Raw genomic sequence first — 22,128 nt, forward strand, 5'->3', positions numbered from 1 at the left:
CCTGCACCGCCGCCCCGCCCGCCGTCCCTGCCTTTGCTTAGCCCGCCTGTCGCCCTAACAGAGCGCAGCTAAGTGGATAACGCCCCCCTACCTACCCACACGAAAATGAAAATCAATGCTTAGAAAATACAAAAGGTTGCACCTGCTGCTATTACAAAAAAATAACCTCCAAAAGGCAAAGAGAAGAGACCAGGAGCCCCGGTGGCTAACAAGCACCCGCTGCCCGAGGCTGCGGGACCCGGAATCTCAGCGCCTCCCAAAGAGCCATGCGCCTGGCGCTATTTATAGCCGGGGGACGTCTCGGACTGTACCACCGCCGCTCCGCGGGGCTGCCGACGGGGGAGGCGCGCGAGGCCGGCGCCGCCCCGGCCGCCCTGCCCCCGGCCGCCGCCTGCCTCCGTGCGCCCCCCAGCGCGCCCACTCTCGGCCCCCGCTCTCCCCTCCTCCTACCGCGCGCCCTCGCCACCCCCACCCCTGGTCTGGCAGGGAACTTGAACCGGTCCAGCCTGTTTAAACCGAAAGGACAGAGATCCTGTCTGTTCAATGTAAAAAAAAGAAAAAAGAAAAAAAGAAGAAGAAAAAAAATCACATCAGACCGAGAGAGAGGAAGAGGGAGAGGGAGAGAGAGAGAGAGAGAGAGAGAGAGAGAGAGAGAGAGAGCAAGAGAAGAGAGGAGAGGAGAGAGAGCATAGAACGAGAGCCAAGAGCAGAGTGAGGTGTAGGAAACCGAGGGGAAGAGAACCCGAGTGTGCGTGTGTGTGTGTGTGTGTGCGTGTGTGTGTGTGTGTGCGTGTGTGTGTATGGTGTGTATGTGTGTGTGTGCGCGCGTGTGTGTGTGAGTGTGTGTGCGTGTGTGTGTGCGTGTGTGTGTGTGCGTGTGCGTGTGTGAGCGCGAGCGAGCTAGTGAGAGAGAGGAGCGAGAGAGTGCGAGCGAGAAAGAATAAAAGGAAAGATTTTTCTCTATGTATATAAAGATGGCCACGTTAGCAAACGGACAGGCTGACAACGCGAGCCTCAGTACCAACGGGCTCGGCAGCAGCCCGGGCAGCGCCGGGCATATGAACGGATTAAGCCACAGCCCGGGGAACCCGTCGACCATTCCCATGAAGGACCACGATGCCATCAAGCTGTTCATTGGGCAGATCCCCCGAAACCTGGATGAGAAGGACCTCAAGCCCCTCTTCGAGGAGTTCGGCAAGATCTACGAGCTTACGGTTCTGAAGGACAGGTTCACAGGCATGCACAAAGGTGAGAGCACCTTTCCCTCCCAACTTTGCCGGGGAGCAGGAGCGGGCGGGCAGCAAACTGGCCGGCCAGAGACTGGCAAGCGGGAGACTGGGCGAAAGCGAGCCGCGGGCGGGCGCCGAGGAGGGAGGCGCTCCGGCAGCGGAGACCGAGCTGGGGTGTGTGGGGAGATGTTCGCCGGGACAAGGCTGGGTTTGGGGCGAGCAGCCGATGGAAGCGGTGCTTAAGAGAGGGCAGTGGGGACTGGAGATGGGAATAAGAAGGGATGGGGGCAAGTGGGGCTGGGGCTTTTGGATCGAGAGACTTGAAAGATTGGGATAGGGACAGCTGCTCAGGGCAAACCCAGAAAATTGGGCTGACTAGCGGGCGCTCAGCTGGCCCAGGATCTGGGGTGCTGTCCATCGCCGTGGTGCTGAAAACACTACAGGAATTGCCCTCCTCTTCTGTTTGGGCCAGAACAAGAGTGTGGCCGTCTAAAAGGGAAAGAGCTAACAAATTCGCAGAGATCTTTTTATTTTGCTAATAATTTAACAGTAAACTCTCCCTAGCGAGATGTGTGCCTCAGTAGTCTGGTTGTAGTGTGACTGGCAAGAAGGAGCTGTTTTGGATATTTGGAAGGAGTAATAAAAAAAAAAAAAACCCAAGACAAGAATGAGCAAGGAGAGAGCTGTCCCTTGGGTGGAGTGAGGGGTCTAAGAAGCCTGAACAATCCCTTTCCCCAGTGAGGCTGGGATTTGGGGAAGAATATATGCATACAAGAAATGCATATTTAAAGGTAAACCATAATTTATCCCAAACTCACCATACAGGGAGCTTCATAGTGTATTATGTCCCCCTAGAAGCAAACACTGCTCGTGAGTGCCTGGGGAAGGTAGGGACAAAATAATCAAAGAATTAAAACCTAACAACTTTTTAGGAAAGTGGTCATGGGATTGTCTGCAGCCTGCCTATTTTCTCCTTGTTTTATTATCTTAAAGGCAGAGCCCCAAACGAGTTCAGTTGTAGAATGTGTGTGGGTGGCTGGTGGGTGACGAAATTAGCCCAGTGCTCCGCTCCCTAACAGTAATGTATAGGATGTGCACCAGGGATTAATCGGTGCTAGAGCTGTGTGGGCAAGTTAAATGCTTTCTGAGAGAGATTGATGGCCAAGCAGAGAAGGAGTACGGGGCTAAGGAAGTTGTAGGAATGTATGGACGTTCGGTTTTAATAAACAGCAGTATGGAGAGCCATGGAAGATGCTGTGTTAGAGCTGGTGGTTTTGAAGATGAAAACACACACGTACACCCACCCCCACACAGAGAGCAGCCTTGTCTTTGGCCAGAAATGGGCTATGAACAGAGCTGATCCTCCGGCACATTAGGTGCAGAGCGCAGAGCTGAGCGGTTCTCTGAGCAGCTGAGGGTTTTCACTACCACGGTCACCCTCATTCCCCAGCCCTCCCTTCATGCGAATACTAAACAGAGCTCCAAAGTCTTCCTAGTTGGAGTCCCAGAGAGCAGTTTTTATTGGCTTTAGCGTCTTCCAGCTTGCCTGCTGAGGAGTAAATCTTAAAGTTAATGGCATGTTGAATAGCAGGGGAAAAAAGCACAGCAGAATGGAAATATACTAGATTTGTTGGGGTGGGGTGAGGGTGGGGGCTGTCATCGAGAGAGAAAACAACCTTTATCCAATATGGAGAAAATGTCTGTTCAGAGAAGAGGTTGAGGGGAAGAAGGGGGAGGCAGGCTTCAAAATAATATTTTGGAAAATACTTTCTTTTCCCCTCCCTCTGGAGGCAACCATGTCTTTGTACTTTTTTCTCCTTTCCAATCAAGCTCCCTAGAAGCTAATCAAGGTTTGTATAAACCTTTGTCATTCTAATAGGTCCTCCGCTTTAAAAATAGTAATAATAGAATTTTAACAGCATGGAGGAGGGAAGCTGCCCATCTTAACAATCGGTTCCTGTAGTAATTTAAGATTTCAAAGTTTTAAAAGATTAGAACCCACTAGAGGCAGAAGACAGTTGTGGGGAGCTGAATGTTCTGTGGGCTCTGTATTGGATCACCTTATCACTTCTCTATTTCCAGTGCAGATAAACTCTTAACATATTCCATGTTTTCTTCTCAATAATCCCTTGCTGATGCCACCACTTTGTTCCTAGTGTAATTCGAACTCTCTCATATTGAAGTAAAGAATTTCTATTATTTTCATCAGGAAGCTACAGAAGGTTTGGTACACATGTACACATGTGAATACACACACACATACACCACATACTCTCTCTCTCTCACACACACACACACACACACACACACACACACTAATGTATAATCTGCATGTTTATCAAGGATTCCTAAGAAAGGCAAAACTTCATTTCCCAAATAATTCTTCTTGTGAACTGGCTCAGTCTGTGACAGGCAGGACTGCTGGCTCTGGCATACTGGGTGCCTCATTGTTGCCCCCTTGTCACTCATAATTTGGGCATACATTTTCCATTAAGAAAGTTCCTGCGTCTCCATCCTTCTGAATTTTAAGAGTCAGGGTTGGTCCACCACATCCTGGACAGTATTAGGATGCTCTCATAGAGCTGAATAAATTCAAGCATTTCTAAGAGCTGGTTTATTCAGTCCTAGCAGAATTTGAACTCCTACTTCACTGATGCTGTCTGATTTATTAGCTAACCCTGATAAAATAAGCCTCTAGCCACCTTTAAAAAAAATTGCTTGCTTGCCATTGGTGATTAATTGCTCCTAACTAAAAAAGCATGATGAGACTGTAAGAATGAAAGCTGCACCTGGCTTCTATATCTTCCTAGTCTCTAAACTGACAGTGTGAGGCTAGGGATGGAACCATGCCTTTGTTAAACCTGGTTTCGGGGCATCTGAGTGTTTAACTTCTAATGAATTACACTGGGATATAATTGAAAGACCTAACAAGACACTGGCCTCCAGTGTGGGTGGCATGTGTACAATACCGGTTCCTAAAAATTAGTAAAAATCTAAATGATATGCATGAGGTTTCAGGTGGGTATCTATTCCTTGGCCACCTGCCATTTCAGGTGACTATAAAGGGGAGGAGTTCCAAGGGTTAATGGAATACCTGCCATGCGTAGAGTGCACCTTAAAAGGCAATTACTCCAGTCGAATTGGGAGTCTGTGGAGGAGGGAGTGGGTGGGTGGTGTGGATCATTCCAACCCCCCCCCAACACATCCAGAAAAGGCTGTTGGACTGAGAAGCAGCAAATAGCAGCTGCGGAGTGGGATAATTACTGTAAAGGTAAATTTACCCCCTAGAGACCAGCAAGCAATTGGTGGGAAGGGGTCTGTGTGCTAGGCAGAGAGAGAGAAAGAAAAAAAAAGGCCAAATCAAAATCAAAGAAACAATACGCACAGAAGAAAGCCCACTGTAATGCAAACTCCCGCTAACTAGAACCTTCTCTTCTCCCCAATTCGAAGCACTTTTGGAAAGATTGTTTTTTCAGACTCCAAAGAGAAAGACATTGTAGTATTGATCAAACAAGAGAGAAGCCAATTCCCGGGATAGCAGCAGAAATGAGCTGAGGGCCAATTTCACCCTGTTTTGTAGAATTTTTCTTCCCTGGAAAAGGGAATAGGTCACCCACTAGTCTACTTCTTTCCTTTCTCGTTTTTCTTTTACTTCTTTTTGTTTCCTGGAGAACAAAAATGATGATTGAAAGTATATAAATATACACGCATATCCATACCTGTATACACTCGCATGCACACACACACACACACACACACACACACCTACTTCACACATGAATACACCAGAAATCCATTCATAACTTTGGTCCTGTCTAGCAAATAGGAGGCAGCCAAGACTGAGTTACTTGGATACATAAAAACTAGTGCTCTCTGGATAGCCATATTATAATGCATTATTTCTGAAGTCATTTAAGTCCAATTTAAGCGGTATTTAGTATAATATTTATGAATTAATGTAATCTAAACATAGGATTGTCCCCAAAGATTTAAACTGCCTTTACCACTGATGTACGCTTGTTCTGGGAGCCTACAATGCATTTTAATCTAAACAGCTAGGTCTCCATCAGCGTCCTCTTATTATTTGGTGGGAAGCTACTCTGCATGGAGATTTTTAGCGACTGAATGGTCAAAAATCTACTCTAGTAATATCCTGATATTCACTCGAGTAGGGGGCTTCACACTCAGGAGCTATTGCTGCAGGGGCAGCAGCCTCTGGACTATCACACTCCGTGCAGAAGAAGGGTGGGGACTGAGTAACAAATCCTCTGTGTATTCGGCTTCGGGGGGAAGCAACATTTTAATATATCCTATCAATTGCACAACCTCTTCTTTCAGTTGCATCTAGGTAGGAAACATCTGAAGCCCCTTGATTTGGTACGGAAGTGGGAGGAAGAAGAGAGATGGAGGTTGTGGTTATGTTTTGGCAATCTATAACTATCTTCATAAAATCACATCTCATGTTCTAGTTTGAAGACACAACTGCTTTTTGGAACGTCAAATGTCCACCTCTTGATTTTAACCAAAATGGATTTTTCCTATTGCTGTGCCTATAGGTGAATTCAATCTGTGAGGCACTATCTGGCTTCCATTTTCAAATGAATCTAAGAGAGCAAAACTGAGTATCAGCATGTGTGTCAACTCAATGAAGATGAACTTTTTAAAAATTACTTTGAAAAATAAAAAGTCAGTTTTGTCCAGGGGAAAAAAAATAGACTGGCTGAATGACTGGTTACATATTTATAACTGCTAAAAGAAAGGTTGACCTCATCAGCAATAGGAAAAATTGGATAGCTAGAATAAGAAAACAAGGAAAAAATACTCTAAAGTACCCCCCCACACACACACATACACACATACACAAAAGATCAGTAGAAATCATTTGGAGACTAAAGCATGTCAAAGCAACATTAACCATTTAAAGATCTCCAAATTCCAGATATCAGTTTGTCCTATTTGAAAGTAATAAAATAAACAATGGGATGGTTTGTTTATTTAAGAGATTATTTACTCTTTTGAGCATAATTTTGTTTATCTTTAAAACGGATGTTCTGTGAATTGGCACACATAGGCAAATTAGCATGCACATGTGTCCAAATGTTCATCCATGTATAAGAACAGTTAACTGCATTTGACATATATGAAAAGCAGGGCTGGCCTAGATTTAGTTGCAGTTCAGCAGAGAGACACGCGTTGCCCCCAGCCCAGTCTGGAATGGTAATTCCCGGCTGTATTGAAAGAACCCCTTGAAGTTCCTTCCACTCCCTCCTCCATGTTCCCTGGGTCTGTGACCTCTCAATCACAAAACAAAGTAAAACCAAAGATTATTTTTAATGAAGTCATTGCTTGAAAACAATTAGAAAAATGCATTCTAAGGTTGCAACTCCGTGGACAGTCATTGAGAAGTTCTCAGAGTTTATTTTTATAAGAGCTGATTCCAGGGACATTTCTGATATCACATCACCATTACTATTCTTAGTATCGCCACTCTCATCATTCTAGAAGATAAACCAGGATGGGAGGGAATGCCCAAGAAGACAGCAAAGACCCCCTACCTCATCAGTTAAGAAAATAACTGGTTCCAACTTTGTCTGAGCCCGATTTAGAGGAAACATTTCAAAGCTCACAACTCCCATGTCCCTGGAAGAGGGTCATTTTCCAGTCTGACCAAGAATGATCTCAGCTGAGAAGGGCTTTGGTAGGGGTGGCTATAGAGTAAAGGAGATAGAACAGTGACCAAGATCCAACACTGCAAGCAGAAATTTTCAAAAAGCAGAACTGTAGGGTCAAAACGCGAGGTGGAAGCTGGGTGGACTGTTGGACAGCGGTTAAGATCGAAGTGACGTCTGAGCTTGAAAGGGAATCCCATGTGACATGCAAGAGCCAGGGGGTGTGAAAGACAGTGTGCGTCTGAGTACCAGAGGGTGGGATGCAGGAAGACGTTGTGGCCTGTGTGGCTGGTGTGTGTGTGTGTGCGCGCACGTGCTGTACGCAGAGAAACATGTATGCTTAGGAAAGAGTGGCAGAGACAAGTGGCACAGAGAGGACGTGAAGAAAATTCTCACCACGCAGGGCTATATGCAACATCAGGGTACGGACAATGGAGGAGAAGAAGCGAGCTGGAGAGAAGGGCTGCCCTCCTTGTTATCTCCATCTTCCCCCTCAGAGCTCGTGGCTTGAATTTGTCAGCACTCGGGTTGCAGTGTGGAGGTGTGCTTCTTTTCATCTGGATGGTTTTTCCACTCAGAAGTCCAGGTTTGGGAGAGAATCCCATCTTTGTCCCCCACCCATCACTCTTTGAAGTCTGGCCTGCTTCTGTTCGCTCATTGACTCATTTTAGAAACGACCTTCCATCTGGGATCTGAAAAGCCAGCCACAGAACCCAGCTCTCTGCAGGACTGAGCTCCCACCCACGGCTTCCCTACCCCACACACTGCCCCTGACATCCCAGCCTACTTTTTTCATGAGTTACACACACACACACACACACACACACACACACACACACACACCTTGACAAGTTCAGTTGGTCCCAACAGGCCCTCTGAGCTCTGGGATGCATTCTCTCTAAATGCAAGCAGGGCATGGCAGACGCCCAATTGCCCTCCTTCTGAGCTCTTTATAACAAGGAAGCACATCCCCTCTCCCCATTACTTCTTTTTATTTTCAAGTCTTTTAAATGCATGGTCTCTCCAAGAATGGCAGAAAGCATTCTGTCATGTCCAATCACTCCTGAGACTGGACCAGCAACCGCCCTTCCCTCCTGACTCAGCGGTAGCCCATTCATTGTCCATCACCTTTTCTCTCCCTCGTTTCTTCATCCTTGCTACTAAGGAAGCCTACCCAACCCAAAATGGGACCTGAAGAAGGAGCAAACACTTTTAGTGACCACACAAAGATGGAGCTAAAAGTTCTAGGACAGAAAGACAATCACAGAGGCAGCCAAAGTTCTCATCTACTCTTGATTGACTCAGAAACCAGGGTTGTTGCCCATAGAATTCCCACCTGGTGTTCATGTAGGCAACTGTAGCAGGGCTGTGGCCATGGCACTGTACCCACCCGGGGCCACTAGGAGCTTGCTGAGTGGAAATGGAAGAGGCTTTTACAGCAAGTCTATCAACTTGGAAATCCCTCTGGTTTCTGAGTCCTTCACAAGTAGATGCTTTCAGGATTATGCATTCACAGGGTTTCTCCCCTTCCACTTGATCTGAATTTGCCTTCTCTTATCCCTGTTGTATCTCCTCTCCAACATGAACTGATTGAGGCTCTAAAACGGCGATTCCCAGCAGCTCAGCTCAAGAGCAGATCCTATGTGGCGTCTGTAAGAATAAATAAATGGGTGCTCTCATGAAGAAAGACATAGTCCTAGTTCTATGAGTACCAATAATAGTGATCAAACTCAGGATGAAAAAAAAATACTGATAATGAGCTGGCTTGCAACAAGGGTTTAATTGAGAGCAACTTTGGAATGCTGGTTCTGGACAACCCTGCACAAACCAACTGCGATGTTACTTTATTGCAGTACACCCTGCTTTAATTAATTATCACCTTTGTTAAGAAAGGCCACAGAATCAAAGGTTTCTGCACACTTAACAGATCTCACAACCACCACCCCCATGCATTAGACTGCCCTACCACCTGCTAATGAGGCCAGCAAGCTGCTGCTGCTTCTCCTCCTCCTCCTCCTCCTCCTCCTCCTCTCTCTCTCTCTCTCTCTCTCTCTCTCTCTCTCTCTCTCTCTCTCTTCCTTCCTCTTTATTAAAAAAAAAGAAAAAACAAGCAGTTCTTCCACACAGAAATATGATTGGTGATGCTGGTTGAGGACTTAGGGTTGTATTTTCACAGTTGTTTCTAAAATTACACAACTAAGATTCATTTCACCTATAAATCTATGTGGAGAGTATGTGGGAGAAAAATAGAAGTCGTGGAAACAGAGCTATTGGAGGAGGGTGTGTGTGTAAGTACATGTACAGCCATGGTACACCAGCATATAAATATTATGAGATCAATACCTTTCCCATCTTCTGCCCACACCTCTTAACTTCTCCCTCCCATCTCTTGAGCACCTGAGCCTCTGCCGTATTTCACATGGAGAAATGTGCACAGCCGAAGCATGCATAGATGATGCTGTATCGAACCGTGTTGTTTGGGTCCAGTTGTGGAGGCTGGGTTCCTAACACAGGGTGGAGGGTTCCTGGAGGAACCGCGGCTCAGAATATCACAGAAACTTCACTCCAGTATCCCTCAGACCTACTAACTGACAGGTGACTTAGTTGAAATCAGCCCTTGGAGTCGTTCTAGGCAGATCTGAATGCCATACGTGCCTGTTTGTTCATTATTCTAATTTAATGATGCAGTCACACCTAATGAATCCATGTCTGGTTTATTCATATGCTGGATCTGAAGATCCAGAGGATCTCTCAAACTAACCAGCTTCTTTGCACAGGGACAAGTGAGGGGACACCCCTACAAGGGAGCATTTTTGGATGTGAACACTGTAGAGCTAGCTGGCAAAGACATGATCTCTGACACCTCCCTATCAATGCAGGTAGGTCCAGAGACACTTAAGTGTCAGGTCTGGGAACCTGGGTATACAGGCATGCACACATACCCAAAGCATGCCTGCAGCACAGAACTCCAGCACCCATTCCCTTCCATAAGGCAGAAGGTTGGACCACAGAACAGAATCAGCAAGGTTTGCTGGTCTGCCAAGCATTCTTCTGACCGGAGAATCAGTGCAGAGGATTGAGAGCCCGAACTGAGTCAGCCTCCCTGCTTCTGGCCTTAAGAAAGTAGAGCCAGATGAATTATTGTTGTCTGTTCACAGATAAAGAAACCAAGTCAGGGGCTGGAGATGGCTCTGCCGTTAAAGGCTAGGCTCACAACCAAAACTATAAGAAACCAAGTCAGGGAGGACGCATGCTGCTCAAGTCCAGCCTGTAGAATGGCCTTTGATAACTTTCTGTGGTTGATTCTGGTCATGCAGTTGCAGTGAATACTAGCTCTCACCTGGCAGGAAAATTAAGAGAATGAAGCATCAACCTAGTAATATCCTTATCAAGTCAAACCTTCTCTCGCAAGTCCTGTGAGACAAGAGGCATGCAAGATCAAACACGACATCACAGTGTATTTGTAGGGACTCTCTGATTCTGCTACCTCTCTATAATGTTCTAATTGACTATTTGATCAGCTCTAAAAGGGCTGGTGTTCAACACACATGCACGCATCCCAAGTATATGTACACAGATGTCTTCCTGCAAATTGCATCTATCCTTTCCTCCGCATCTAACCAATGTAGGTGGATTCTCACAGGTGCTTGAAATAGAACGCACACACTGGAGAGTGTATATGCCCTTCCTGTAATGGGCTTATCAATACCTTTTAAAGAAATGTGACAGCCAGCCCAGAGTGATTCAGTTGTGTGGACAAATAATATCAATATCTTGGTTGACCAATATAACCAGAAACAGTATCATGCTGCTGCTGATGGGGGAGGCCAGGAGGGCTCCACAACAATAGCAGGAAATTACTCCCATGTAAAATTAATCATATTGACTGGTTCTAAGAATATCCAGGGAGGTGACGATGTTGGGAGTGCTTTTGCGGTGGGAGAGGAGACCTTGCTCCCAGGGGCTTCATAAACTCCTGAGATGAGCCCAGAGGGGATGGAGGCATTCCTGTGTAACTGATAAAAGCATTCCCTCTTCTGCCCTCTGCTTTCCAGCAGGGCGAGGTAGAGGAGAAGTGTCCTCTGGACAGGAAAAGAAAGAAATTAGATCTCCTAACCTTTATCCATCCAACATATCCATATCTTTATATCAAGTCAATACTTGGCTTGGCTTGGTCTCACCAGATGAGGCAGGAAGAGCACCCTTATTCCTTCTGCATATGTGTGAGAAGAGGTCTATCTCCAAGGAAGAAGAGAGAGTTGGAGCAGTGTGCCCCACTGACAGAGTAGAGAACTGGGCCCTGGAGTTGCAAGGGTGCACATCACAGCGTAGAGGGGTCCTGGAGGAAAAGCATTTGTTTAGAACAGTCTTCCAGGTGCATTCTTGGACGCAGAGGCTCAGAGTTTCCTGTATGCGTTGATCATGGTGAGATAGGAATTTGGAATCTGGAAAGCTAGCTCCCACCGAGGCTCACCTCTACTTTCATCAAGAGACGAAAGAAAAGGTCAGGCTTCTTTAATCTTAGTGTTCCTTTGGGGTTTGCCCAAACTTTTTCTTCTTCTTCTTCTTCCCAAAGGCGTCCTGGCTCATCCTGGTAGTCCTTGGACGGCCTGGAAGTGTTCACAGGAAAGAGAGGAAAGAACCCCCAGTGTTGCTCCACCAGCCCAAACCCAAAAGACTACAAGAATGCTCAGAGGGAGCCTGCCTTCACACCCGGTCCTGAGGCAGAATAAAGATAACTGAGAGAGGTCCTGGGCGAGTAGCAGGGGCCTTCCTTAGACTGCATAGGAGGGTAAGATATAGCTTTCTCTGGTTGGATGAAGAGAGAGGTGTCTCTGGAGGAAGGTATTTCTGCTAGGGTTCCAGCAAACAGGTCCCATCAGATCCCCAGCGTATTTGCTCCCCACACATAGGAAGCCACCATGTGGCATGTTGTTCTACATCCCATTCAGCAGTGGGGCTCTGTGCCCTTACTAACTGCTACAGTTCCCTCCACAGCACTGCCAGCCAGCCTTCCAGCTAGGTCACCCTCAGGTTTTACGCTTGAGTCTCGCTCCCAAAGTGGTCTCAAAAGGTGAGGGGGAAAGGTGAGTGCTGGGGCCCGAGTTTAGTCCCCCGCAGACATGCCTCTGTCCCCTCCTCAGCCGCAAGTCAAAGGTGCGAACAACTTCAGAGAGGAAGGCAGCAAACATCAAAGCCTGACCTCAGCTTTAGCCCCTTTTTCGGGAGAATGGGGTGGAGTGCCCCAACTGTGAAAGAGGTCCTATCTCCTCTGGTTGTCGCCTGCCCTCTGACGGTGAGAAAAAGAACTCACACACCTCTGATGGCCCCTCACAATTGAGCAACCTTCCACAGCCCGCCTAACCCTGTGGGAGTAAATGATCAGGATCCAGGGCCACTTTCCTCTCTCGGCAAGTCAGGTCTGAGCCTGAGAAACCAACTAAACAAGGACACACAAAATAACCAGAAAGTTCAGAAAGTATTATCATTTCTCAACTTATATGAGCTTTGTTTTGTTTCAAAACTAAACAGTGATCGTCTGGTTTGGTACTGTATTGATTCTTAATTCCATGTGATGAGAAGTTTCCTTTTGTTGGAGGAAGAACCAAAATCTTGTCTATATTTAGGGCCTGACATGGTTTGGCTTCAAACTTACATCACCATCCGGGACTTCTGCAAAGGAAAGTCCAAACATCCTAGCGGAGGCTCACATCAGCCCAGCACATCTCACGGTCAAATCTGAATCCAGGCAGGATGGGTTAGGGACTGATTTACATACTCACCAGCCACCAGATTCCAAGCAGCACCGGAAGTCTGGCTCACTGGAGCTGCAGAGACGCGGGGCTAGAGATCTGTTTCTGGCTTGTGGTCAAGGCTTTAGTTTCTTTTCTGATTTAAAAAAACTAATAACCCTTCTAGTGAAAAAGCAAGAATCGCTCAGTACTGTTGCCCTTGCTGCTGCAAGAAGCTAGCCATTTAATTTACTTTAGAGCCAATTCCACAGAAATCCTATTGGGCAAGCTTGAAAATACGCTGGAATAAGGAATGGGGGGGGGGTAAACTAGACCAGGGCAACTGAGCTGGACCCTCAGGGAGGGGAAAGGAGCAGCAGGTGAAGGATTGTGTCTCCATTAGGGAAAGGTGTGTGCTTAGGCTGAGCAGTAACTACTGGATGGATGGATGGATGGATGGATGGATGGATGGATGGATGGATGGATAATACTGTACTCTGGGCAGGGACTGTTTTTTAAAGGGCCGGCCAGGCTTATACCCTGCCACTCCAGGGACCCTCAGTGGACCAAGCGTACAGACTAGACCCGCAGGAATGGAGCCAGACTACCTCTCCTATGGGAGTGAAACCCTGCACCCTGTCCTCACGCTTCCTCTCTGGCCTTGGCTTGTTTCTGTTGTAGTTTCTCAAGTTTCTCTGCCAAAAATTAACTTCTATTGTTCTGACCTTGTCTCAGCTGAGCCAGTGATTTAGGAGGTCTGGTCACAGCAAAGGCCAGATAACCAGGAAGAGAGCAGTCGGTCCCTAGGTCATTGGAGAGCAGGAGTGTCACAGATGCAACTACAACTTCCCTCAGGTGTCCTGACCCTCCCCACACACTCACCTCCACAACTCCACCACATACACAGACAAACGGCTTCTGCAAAAAAAGGGACGGGGGATGCCTGTGGAGATGCCTGATACACCACAGGGAAGTCCCTGGGTCTGATGGGAGGACAGAACCCATTCTGGGGGAGCCACAGGTCCACTTGAAGACAGTTCTCTGACTGTGGCAACCTGATCTCAGAAGGTGGGGACCCATGCTCACCACCATAGTAATAACTACAGGTATAAAAATGGTAACCCCACAAACATAAAGCCTCCCAAAGAAAATGCCTTGGATAAGAAACCCCTCAATATGAAACCTCGGGTAGGGGTATGGGGATGGTACCAGATCCCCAGGTCTAGAGGAAACAGCAAAATTCCCAAAGTAGCTAACAGCAAAAATGGCAGGGCAGGAAGCTGCAAAGCCGACAGGTCAGGGCGTTCTGTCGTGTTCCATTCTGTGGGTTTTTTTTTTTTTTTTTTTTTTTTTTTTTTGTCCCAATGCAATGAAGTCTCGTTCTCAGAGTGATGGACAAAGGAATTTCTCGTTGTGGATAAATCTGGACCCATCATCAGCCTGGCTCAGGAAGAGGGGGTCAAGGACAGGTGGGTGGGGTCCAGGGGCTTCAGGGAAATCAGCGAGGGCCTGCGGGATTGTCCTCAGTCTTCACCTGCTCTGGGGCTGCAGCGTCCTTCATCCGTCCCCACTGCACCCTGCTTGGGCTCAGAAATTACTCATGGAATATTTAAACTGTGTTCATGCTCCCCATAACCGACTCAGGCACCTAGACTGCCCACAAAAAGGAGGACTTTTTCCAGTCACACACGGAGGGGTTCTGGGACTAGAATCTTCCTGCACCCTCCACCCTTCCTCTCTGAGCATTCCCTGATGCAGAAGAGCTGGACAGCAGCCAGGCAGCAAGAATTAAGCCAGGGGACAGTTTCCCTGGGTGACACTGGTCTTGCAGTTAAAAAGAATCCTCACAGGTGCCAGGGCGTGCTGCTCTAAAGGCAAGCAGAATGTTTGCGCAGGGATGCCAGGGCCCCCAGGCAGCGGTGAGGGCCCTTTCCCATCTCAGCGAGAGAAAACAACTCAGAACAGGGAGAGGTGAGATGAGAACCTTCAGATTCGTCTGTTTAGAGGAGAGAAACCCCTTCCTGCAGACCTTGATCCTTGTGTTTGACTTCCAGGACTTTTTAGCAGAGATCAGAACTGGGCGTCTCCTAAAACTTCTGGGCTAATCTTAAATCCAAGATCACAAGTATACTGGGGGCTTTCAACTACCTGCAGAGATACAGAAGTTACCAATCATGTTTACCCAGCACTTTCTCAGTTCCTGGTCCCTCTGCCCGCACCACATGGGCCCCACCCATTTTTTCCAAACCCCAAGCCCCAGGCTCCCAAACCAGAAGCTAGGGCCCTCCAGCAATGGGCACCAACCCAAACTGACCTTCTTTTCCTGTCCTTTCCAAGTCCAGCCTCTTGTTGATCTGACAGATCAGTCTGGGCAGAAGTGCCCCTGGCGACTAATGGACATTAATGTGTGGCCATCATCATGACATGTACCTCCTAACAGGCCTCTCAGAGCCCAAGCCGTAAGAGAAGAAGGATCTGCATCAACGCAGACCACACCAGAGGGAATCGAGACATTGTCAGGTAGAGAGGGCCCTAAGTAACGTGGCATACCTGGTTCGGAGCAGGGAGGAACACATGGAATCTTACCCGCCATGCTTTAGCAACAGAGAGACCCAGGCCCATCATTCTGGTCTCTCAACAGGGCCAGCAGCCATGCCGAAGGTTTACAGAATTATATGCAGATGGCAAATTGAAAGCAGTGTCGTACTTGTAACATGAAATCCCTTCAGAGAAAAAGCTCTGCTGGGGAGGTTTCTGGAACAGATAGCTATCCTGAGTGCCAGGGATGGGCTTTCTTTGTTCATGCCCTCCCCTTCAAGACAGCAAAGAGGAAAAAAAAAAAAAAAGGGAGACCATGGGGGATAAGACTCGTGACTTTCTCCTCTGTTCTGTTATTCATTTCCTCTGATTTTTATCTAATCTCTCTCTGATTGTCCTGGTGAAACTTAATAGACAAAGTGAATTTTTATTACATCATCAATATAATCGCCAGCTAATCAACAGACACAGGGCCCACCGCAAGCCCTATAGCTCCTCATCTGGCTTCATAAATAGAAGAAGCAATCACTGACAAGCCCAGCTCCTCTACCTCCTCCCGAGATGGCCCTCTTTCTGCTGCACCGCTTGGCCAGATTATTGCCAGGGTATTCTGTCTTTCCCTGGACTTCCCTCCCACCCAGTGGGCTACATTGCTGACCAGTGGTGAAATCTTCTCAGGACTTGTGCTTAGAACGCCAAAAATACCTACTGTAAGAGTGATTTCAATTGTACTTTTCCAGTGAATTGGGGAATAGGACATGACATAGAGTATTAGATAATCCTCTGAGTTGCAGAACATAGCACAAGCTGCATCAGATGCCACATTGAGTCCTGTGTTCATTGTACACATAGAGACTCTGCTACACAGAAGTCTTCTTGTCATTTAAAGTCACACCATCTTACACACTGTGTCATACATGTTTTTATGTATTTTTCATGCTATCTCATACCTTCTGCTTATATAGCATTTTACTACACCGAACGCTTTCCTGCATCTCGCTTCATCCTAGCTCTGTTACAGCCAGGTCCAATTGTACCTATTTTGTAAAGAAAAATGAAAACTGAATGATGAAGGAAAATTACAGCCTGGTGAAATGTTGCCAGAATGAACAGAGCAACTTGGGATGCTTGCTGGTGAGGCAGGATTGGGGGCCTGGGCAAACCAGGGGAAGAGGCTGGACCAGCGGGCAGACTTCTGGGGTTTAGCCTACACGGCAGCTCCGGGCGGTAGAGCACCCACCGTACACTAAGATCTCCCTGACAAAGCTGCTCCGTGTTAAATGTGAAAGCACATGCACCCTTTTCCAAGGATCTCTGGTTGAAAAGGTTCCTTCTGGAGCTTAACTGTGACCCCTCTGCCTTCCATCACTACTGTGCTGTGGTGTGTGTTTGGGGAACTAGCGCACACCATACAGGGTCAGATCCTGTAAATAAGTTAAGAGATGAGGTTCATGAGCATGTTTTGGTGGCCGCCACCCTCGTTGACTGGGTGAATGGAAGTGTCTTTGTCCAGGTGGTTGGAACCATCTCCGAGTTACCGTCTTTTATAAGAGCTGTCCCTCTGATTCCATTCAGCGGGTCAGTGCACAGCCAGTTGTGTCGGGGATTTGTGTGATCTCCCTTCTGATCAGGCTGTACAACTATCGGCGTCTTTGGCTTCAGGGGCTCTGGGAGTGTAAGATCCCAGTCCCCTCTCCACCCATTCCAGAACTCAGTTTCTCCTCCCTCACATCACTACAGTGAACCTGCCTTTTAAGGTCATTGTCGGGATTAGATAAGACAGGCACACATCGTGAGAACAGTTAACTGTCTCGGCTCATCCATCCAAATTACAGGTCAGAGTCCCCACCAGAACGCCAAATAGTTCTGGCTGTCCTTCTCAGGACACAAAATAACAGAGGGAGCACTGAGAGTCACGGGTAGACAGGAAATATGAACCTACTGTGTGGCACACACGCCTTCTTGCCTATATTATCTCAGCAAATTCTCCTGACAAAGAGGCAGAAATGTCACTGCGTCCCTTTGACTGTGAAGAAAATGAGATCTCTGACAAGAGCGGCTCGACCTGGCTTCGCACACCCAGATCTTCTGTGTCCTCAAGCTACCACATCTCCTCTTACAGACTCGGAGGTCAGCGCCGTCCCTGCCATCTCGTGTGGAGGATCTGAAGATTCAGGCACACAGAGAAAGATTCGTGCACATATCTGGGTGCATACAGATAGGACACACAGGCACAGTTGCCTGTGGATACACTGTGCTCAGTGGCACACAATCATACAGGTTAATTCATACACACACATACACATATACACAGACACACACACATGCACACACATACACATACACAGACACACACACACACACACATACACATGCCACCCGTATAGAAACCTTCATTCAAATATCCAAAGATAGGCACATGTGCATGGTCACACATACCTAGAGACACTCTGACAGACACACTGACACTTGAAAGAAACACATATAGAGATGCACACAGACCTGAATACACACACACACTAAACTGTCTCTAATGACAAAGCTTAATTAATCAAAAGCACAAACGTGTGTGTGTGCACGCGCGCACACACACACACACAATTGAAGGAGATAACTTGTTAGGTGTAACAAAATCAGCTGTTTTGTAGGCATAGTATACAATCAAAATAGGCATGAGAGGGGAACCTCAGTTTCCTTCTAGATGAGGCTGCAGGCAAAAGGCTCTCCCTGTGTAGCCCAGGAGCACCCCTAAGCCTGAGACCACAACCTCATTAGAAATCAGCAAATGCCCAGAAGGCGTTTGCTGACCGTGCTCCCTCTGCATCCTTCCGACTGCATCCGTCTTTGGATCTAGGGCAGATTTCTACCCATCTGCCCAACCCCAAAGGAAGGTCCTGCAGGGACTGAGGGCAGACCTCCCAAGGGCCACACAGCCCTATGGACGGACACTGGCTCTCAGCTCTGTAAAGGACAGCACTCTAGCAGAAGTGGTGGTGGTTGAGAAGATAGGACAAGTGGGTCCCCAGGCATCGGAGACTGTCACCTGCTGTGGCTCAGAGACAGAGAGTGGACCCTTTGCTCAACCAGGCTGCTGTGACCACCCAAGGATGCTCTCAGTCTGTGGGACTCCTGCTAGTCTATAGGGACATACTTGGTAGATGAAGTGACTCCATTCAGCTTTAGTAAGAGAATACTCACTGGGTTGGTTACACAATGGTGAAAGTGCTTACCTGGAAATACAACTGGTTTAGTTTTTTTTTTTTTTAAATGAATCAATACCTGAGGATCTTGGAGTGAGTCCACCTGGGTCTCTCCACCGGTTGGCTTCCCAGGCAGTGCACAGCCCACTTTGAATGGCACATGCTTGAGCCCTTTGTTGGACCTGATACGCAATGGGTCGTTGCTGGGACAGTGCACATGTGCCATCCTTCTGCGCAGACATACACTGCAGGGGCTGCAAGAGTGAAGGGTGGTGGACGGCACCTCTGCACTAGGCTGCAGTACACTGTGACATGTCTTCTGGGACATCCTGTGTGGATTCATGTTGTAACCCCAGGTTTTTCACAAACCCTAGAGTACACGCCACATACCCTGGACCAATATGAGGAAGAGATGCATTTTCTGTGCTGACTCTGAGAAGAGAAAACAACATATAGAACTCTCACTGTTCCTCCAAGAAGGCAAAACACCCCTCTCCTGGGAAAGCCCCATCCTCCCTCTCCCAGATCTAGAATTATTCACACCTTATGCCAAGACCACCCCAGTACCCAGTCTGAGAATCTTGGGCAGAGATCCAAGATCTGGAACCCTTCACTGTGGCTGCAGTAAGAAATGAGATTGTGTGTGAGTGTGTGTGTGTGTGTCGTGTGCGCGCACAAACACACACACAAATGCCTACAAGGAGTGTGTAGCGTGTGTGTGTGTGTAACAGTTCATGCCTCCTCCATATGTGTACATGCCAGTCTCAGCCTGTGAGACCAGGCAAGGAGATGTGTGGACATGTGCGCTCATACGTGCTGAGTTTATGCAGGCGTGTGTGGGCTGCGACGGCTCAGCTGAGCCAAGTTTTAGTGACAGATTGTGTGTACGTCTATGACTACAGTTTCTACCAAGTGCATGGAAAAAAAACAGAAAAGATGAGTCCAACACCCTGGGTGGGCACTCCTGAAGCTCTGAAAATGTGTGCGAGCATGGTGTCCCTGGACGGAGCATGGTGTCCCTGGACGGAGCATGGTGTCCCTGGACGGAGCATGGGAAGGGGGGCTACTGAGAAGAAGGGCAGTGGAAAGAGTTAGAAAGTGTCCTCCAGACAGAGAGACCTTACCACTATCCTGAATGCCCAGGTATCGTGTGTGTGTGTGAGAGAGAGAGAGGGGGGGGGGTGGGGGGCAGTTACAACAAGGAGAGAGTCCCCCACCCCCTCCCCTCTATCTGGGTTGGAACAGATGGCACTCAGACCAGATTAAGGATGCCAGAGGCTGTGCTTGGAAACAGCATATCCCGAGAGGACAATGTTGAGGAAACCAGGGTAGAGCCAAGAGAATACCCTCACACTAAATGCATGTCCAGTCTGTTCTCAGGGCAACTCTTACATAGATACGGCACCCAAGTCAAGCCACAAGTCCCCCTCTGCTTCTCTCCTAAGTCCCTGGAGGCTGACTACAGCTGCTAGGAACCAACAAATATCTAGCTGCAGACCGCCTCTGGGGCAAGCATGTACTCACTGCTCCCCGGGGTGCTGCCTGCCCATAACTCTTGGAATCTCAAGCACAGATTGGTGGCTACAACACGCACTCATCTAGAGACCTGACCATTTTAGCCTTGCCCCTCTCCTCACATCTAGGCTTTCCAGAAGGCTCCACGGGTAAGTGGAGTCTAATGAACTTCTGCAGCTGGAAGGACCCATCCTCCCCAACATCCCTAGGAGCCTGCAACACAATTTCCTAGGAATTTGGCAGAAATGAAGGCCCTGACCTCCACGCCCGACCTCTCAATTCCCTGCAGATGGGGATAGAGATCTGCAGTTGGCTAACAACCCCAAGGGACATGCTGTCACTCGATCCATGGAGCTGTGGCTCATCTCCTAGGCTAAGTTGTCAGAATGCTGTGGCTTTCTCCTGGTTGGAACACTCCCAACATCACCCAATTCCACTTGCTTTCCCAGGGATACAGCCTGCCACACCGCCACCTTCCTGCACATCAGAACTCATTCCTTAGGTCACTGCCATAGCCGTACATCATAGGGACATTGTCGGCTCGCTGTAAAATAGAGTCATGCTCTTATACACAAACACACACACACATGCTTACACATGCACAGCTGTACTCTGAGACAAAGCCTTCAGTTTAATTTCTTGATTTGCAGGGTCAAGCCATGTGCCCCAGTACGGTAGAGTCCCCACTCTGCTCTACACCCAGCAGGGCTTCCCAGAGCTTCCTAGACTCAGATGGCAGGGGGAAGAGGGTTGAGGAGTAGCAAGTCAGGCAACATTTACAGTGTCCAAACCCAGCTGCTGCTGTAGGGACAACTTGTGTGACTGCTTGAGCTAGCCTCAGTTTCCCTCTCTAGCCGGTGGGAAATCCATACTGCCTAAAGAAATGTATTATGAACAGGAAGTGCTGTAATCCAGGTAGCACACCTGGCACAGTGCCTGGGACACAGCGAGCCTGCATCAGTGTAGCTGCAGGACAAATGAAAACGAGGGACGATCAAGAGAGCTTCTAGCCAGGCACCCCTGGCCTCGCTGCTTGTTCTCCCCTCACCGGGTCCTCCCTGGGACATTAACTGTTCCCTAGCCTGATTCACTCTCTTCCTTTCCTTTCCCCTCAAACCAAAATTAGCTGCTTCGAATAAGGCACCGAGTCTCCTCCCAGAAGTCTCTCAATACTGCAGCCTCCACAACCTCTTTGAGTCCCCAGAGTCTGAATCTTACAGCCCGGAGGCCTCAGACCCCTTCCACAGCCCAGCCCAGGCAGGCTCCACTGTGCATGCAGACTGAGTCTGCCTGAGCCTGGGAACTTTCCACAGCGAGACAGCACTTTGGCACCAGGAAACCAACAGAGCTCCCCTGGGCCCTCGCTGGGCCTATCTCACGTGGCAGCTCCTTTGATGATCTGGAAAGCATTAAGTTGATCTGCATGCCATCCTCTGTTGTGAACAGTGCGTGTCAGAGAAAGAGGAAAGGAGATGGGGTGGCTGGAGGAAGAGTACGAGACCAGCGTTCATAATTCCCCAAAAGATGACCACTGTGAATGTCTGCTGACATTCTTAGCCTGTCCAGGGCAAAAGCCTCCTCCAGCTTGGGGCGGCATCTTGCTTAACTGCAGCATCTTCAGCCTGGGATACACACTTTTGGGGAAATAGATAGACTAGCAGCAACTCCTGTCTGGAAGGCTCAGGACTCCTGGTGAGTGACCCTCAGAAAATGGGACCTCCCCCAAGCCGTGTTAACACTGCCTGCCCCACTGCGCTGGGATACCCTGGGGACTCTCCCAAGTCTTCTTTGTGGAAGACAAAAGTGAAGATGGTAGCAAGGAGGGAGGTGAGTCAGGTTCCTGGGCTGGGGAACTTGGGGACACTTTGAGTCCATCAGCAGCTTCTCTGGGTCCTGACAGTTTCACCTGGAAACAGAATACGGGATCTTAGAGGACCCCTCACTCTCTAAACCTACAACCCTGCCAGGTAAGGTTCCTTGCTGGCTTGCAGTCCAGCATGCAGCCATTCAGAACCCTGAAAGATGCAGGTGGGGGTTGACCATGGGCAGGTCTAAGGACTGACTTGGGACCACAGTCAAACTTGGAACAGGTGGAAAGGCTGGGTCAAAACAGGGAGTGTGATCAGTGATTGACTGGAAAGGAAATAAGCCTGATGCTGAGCCCAGGGGAGAACCAGGATCCAGCACTCCAGAGGCAGCCGTGAGGCACTGCGTGAAGTCCAAGGTAGCTCACAGTTGAGAGCCA

General features: G+C 48.3%; 1 protein-coding gene across 28 annotated transcripts in view; it reads left to right on the top strand.

The window, feature by feature from the left end:
- Nucleotides 1-747: 747 nt before the first annotated feature.
- The window catches only part of Celf4 (CUGBP Elav-like family member 4), a 273,562-nt gene continuing 252,181 nt past the window's right edge, over nucleotides 748-22,128 (top strand). For all 28 annotated transcript variants that reach the window (XM_050134875.1, XM_050134896.1, XM_050134880.1 and 25 more), the window contains exon 1: nucleotides 748-1,248. In XM_050134875.1, coding sequence (XP_049990832.1) covers nucleotides 963-1,248 — 286 coding nt within the window. In that variant the 5' untranslated portion in view covers nucleotides 748-962. The remainder of the gene's footprint in view (nucleotides 1,249-22,128) is intronic.

Source organism: Alexandromys fortis, unplaced genomic scaffold (genome assembly GCF_014885135.2).
Source record: "Alexandromys fortis isolate MF-2015 unplaced genomic scaffold, M_Fortis_MF-2015_v1.1 scaffold_25, whole genome shotgun sequence".
Taxonomy (NCBI): Eukaryota; Metazoa; Chordata; class Mammalia; order Rodentia; family Cricetidae; genus Alexandromys; species Alexandromys fortis.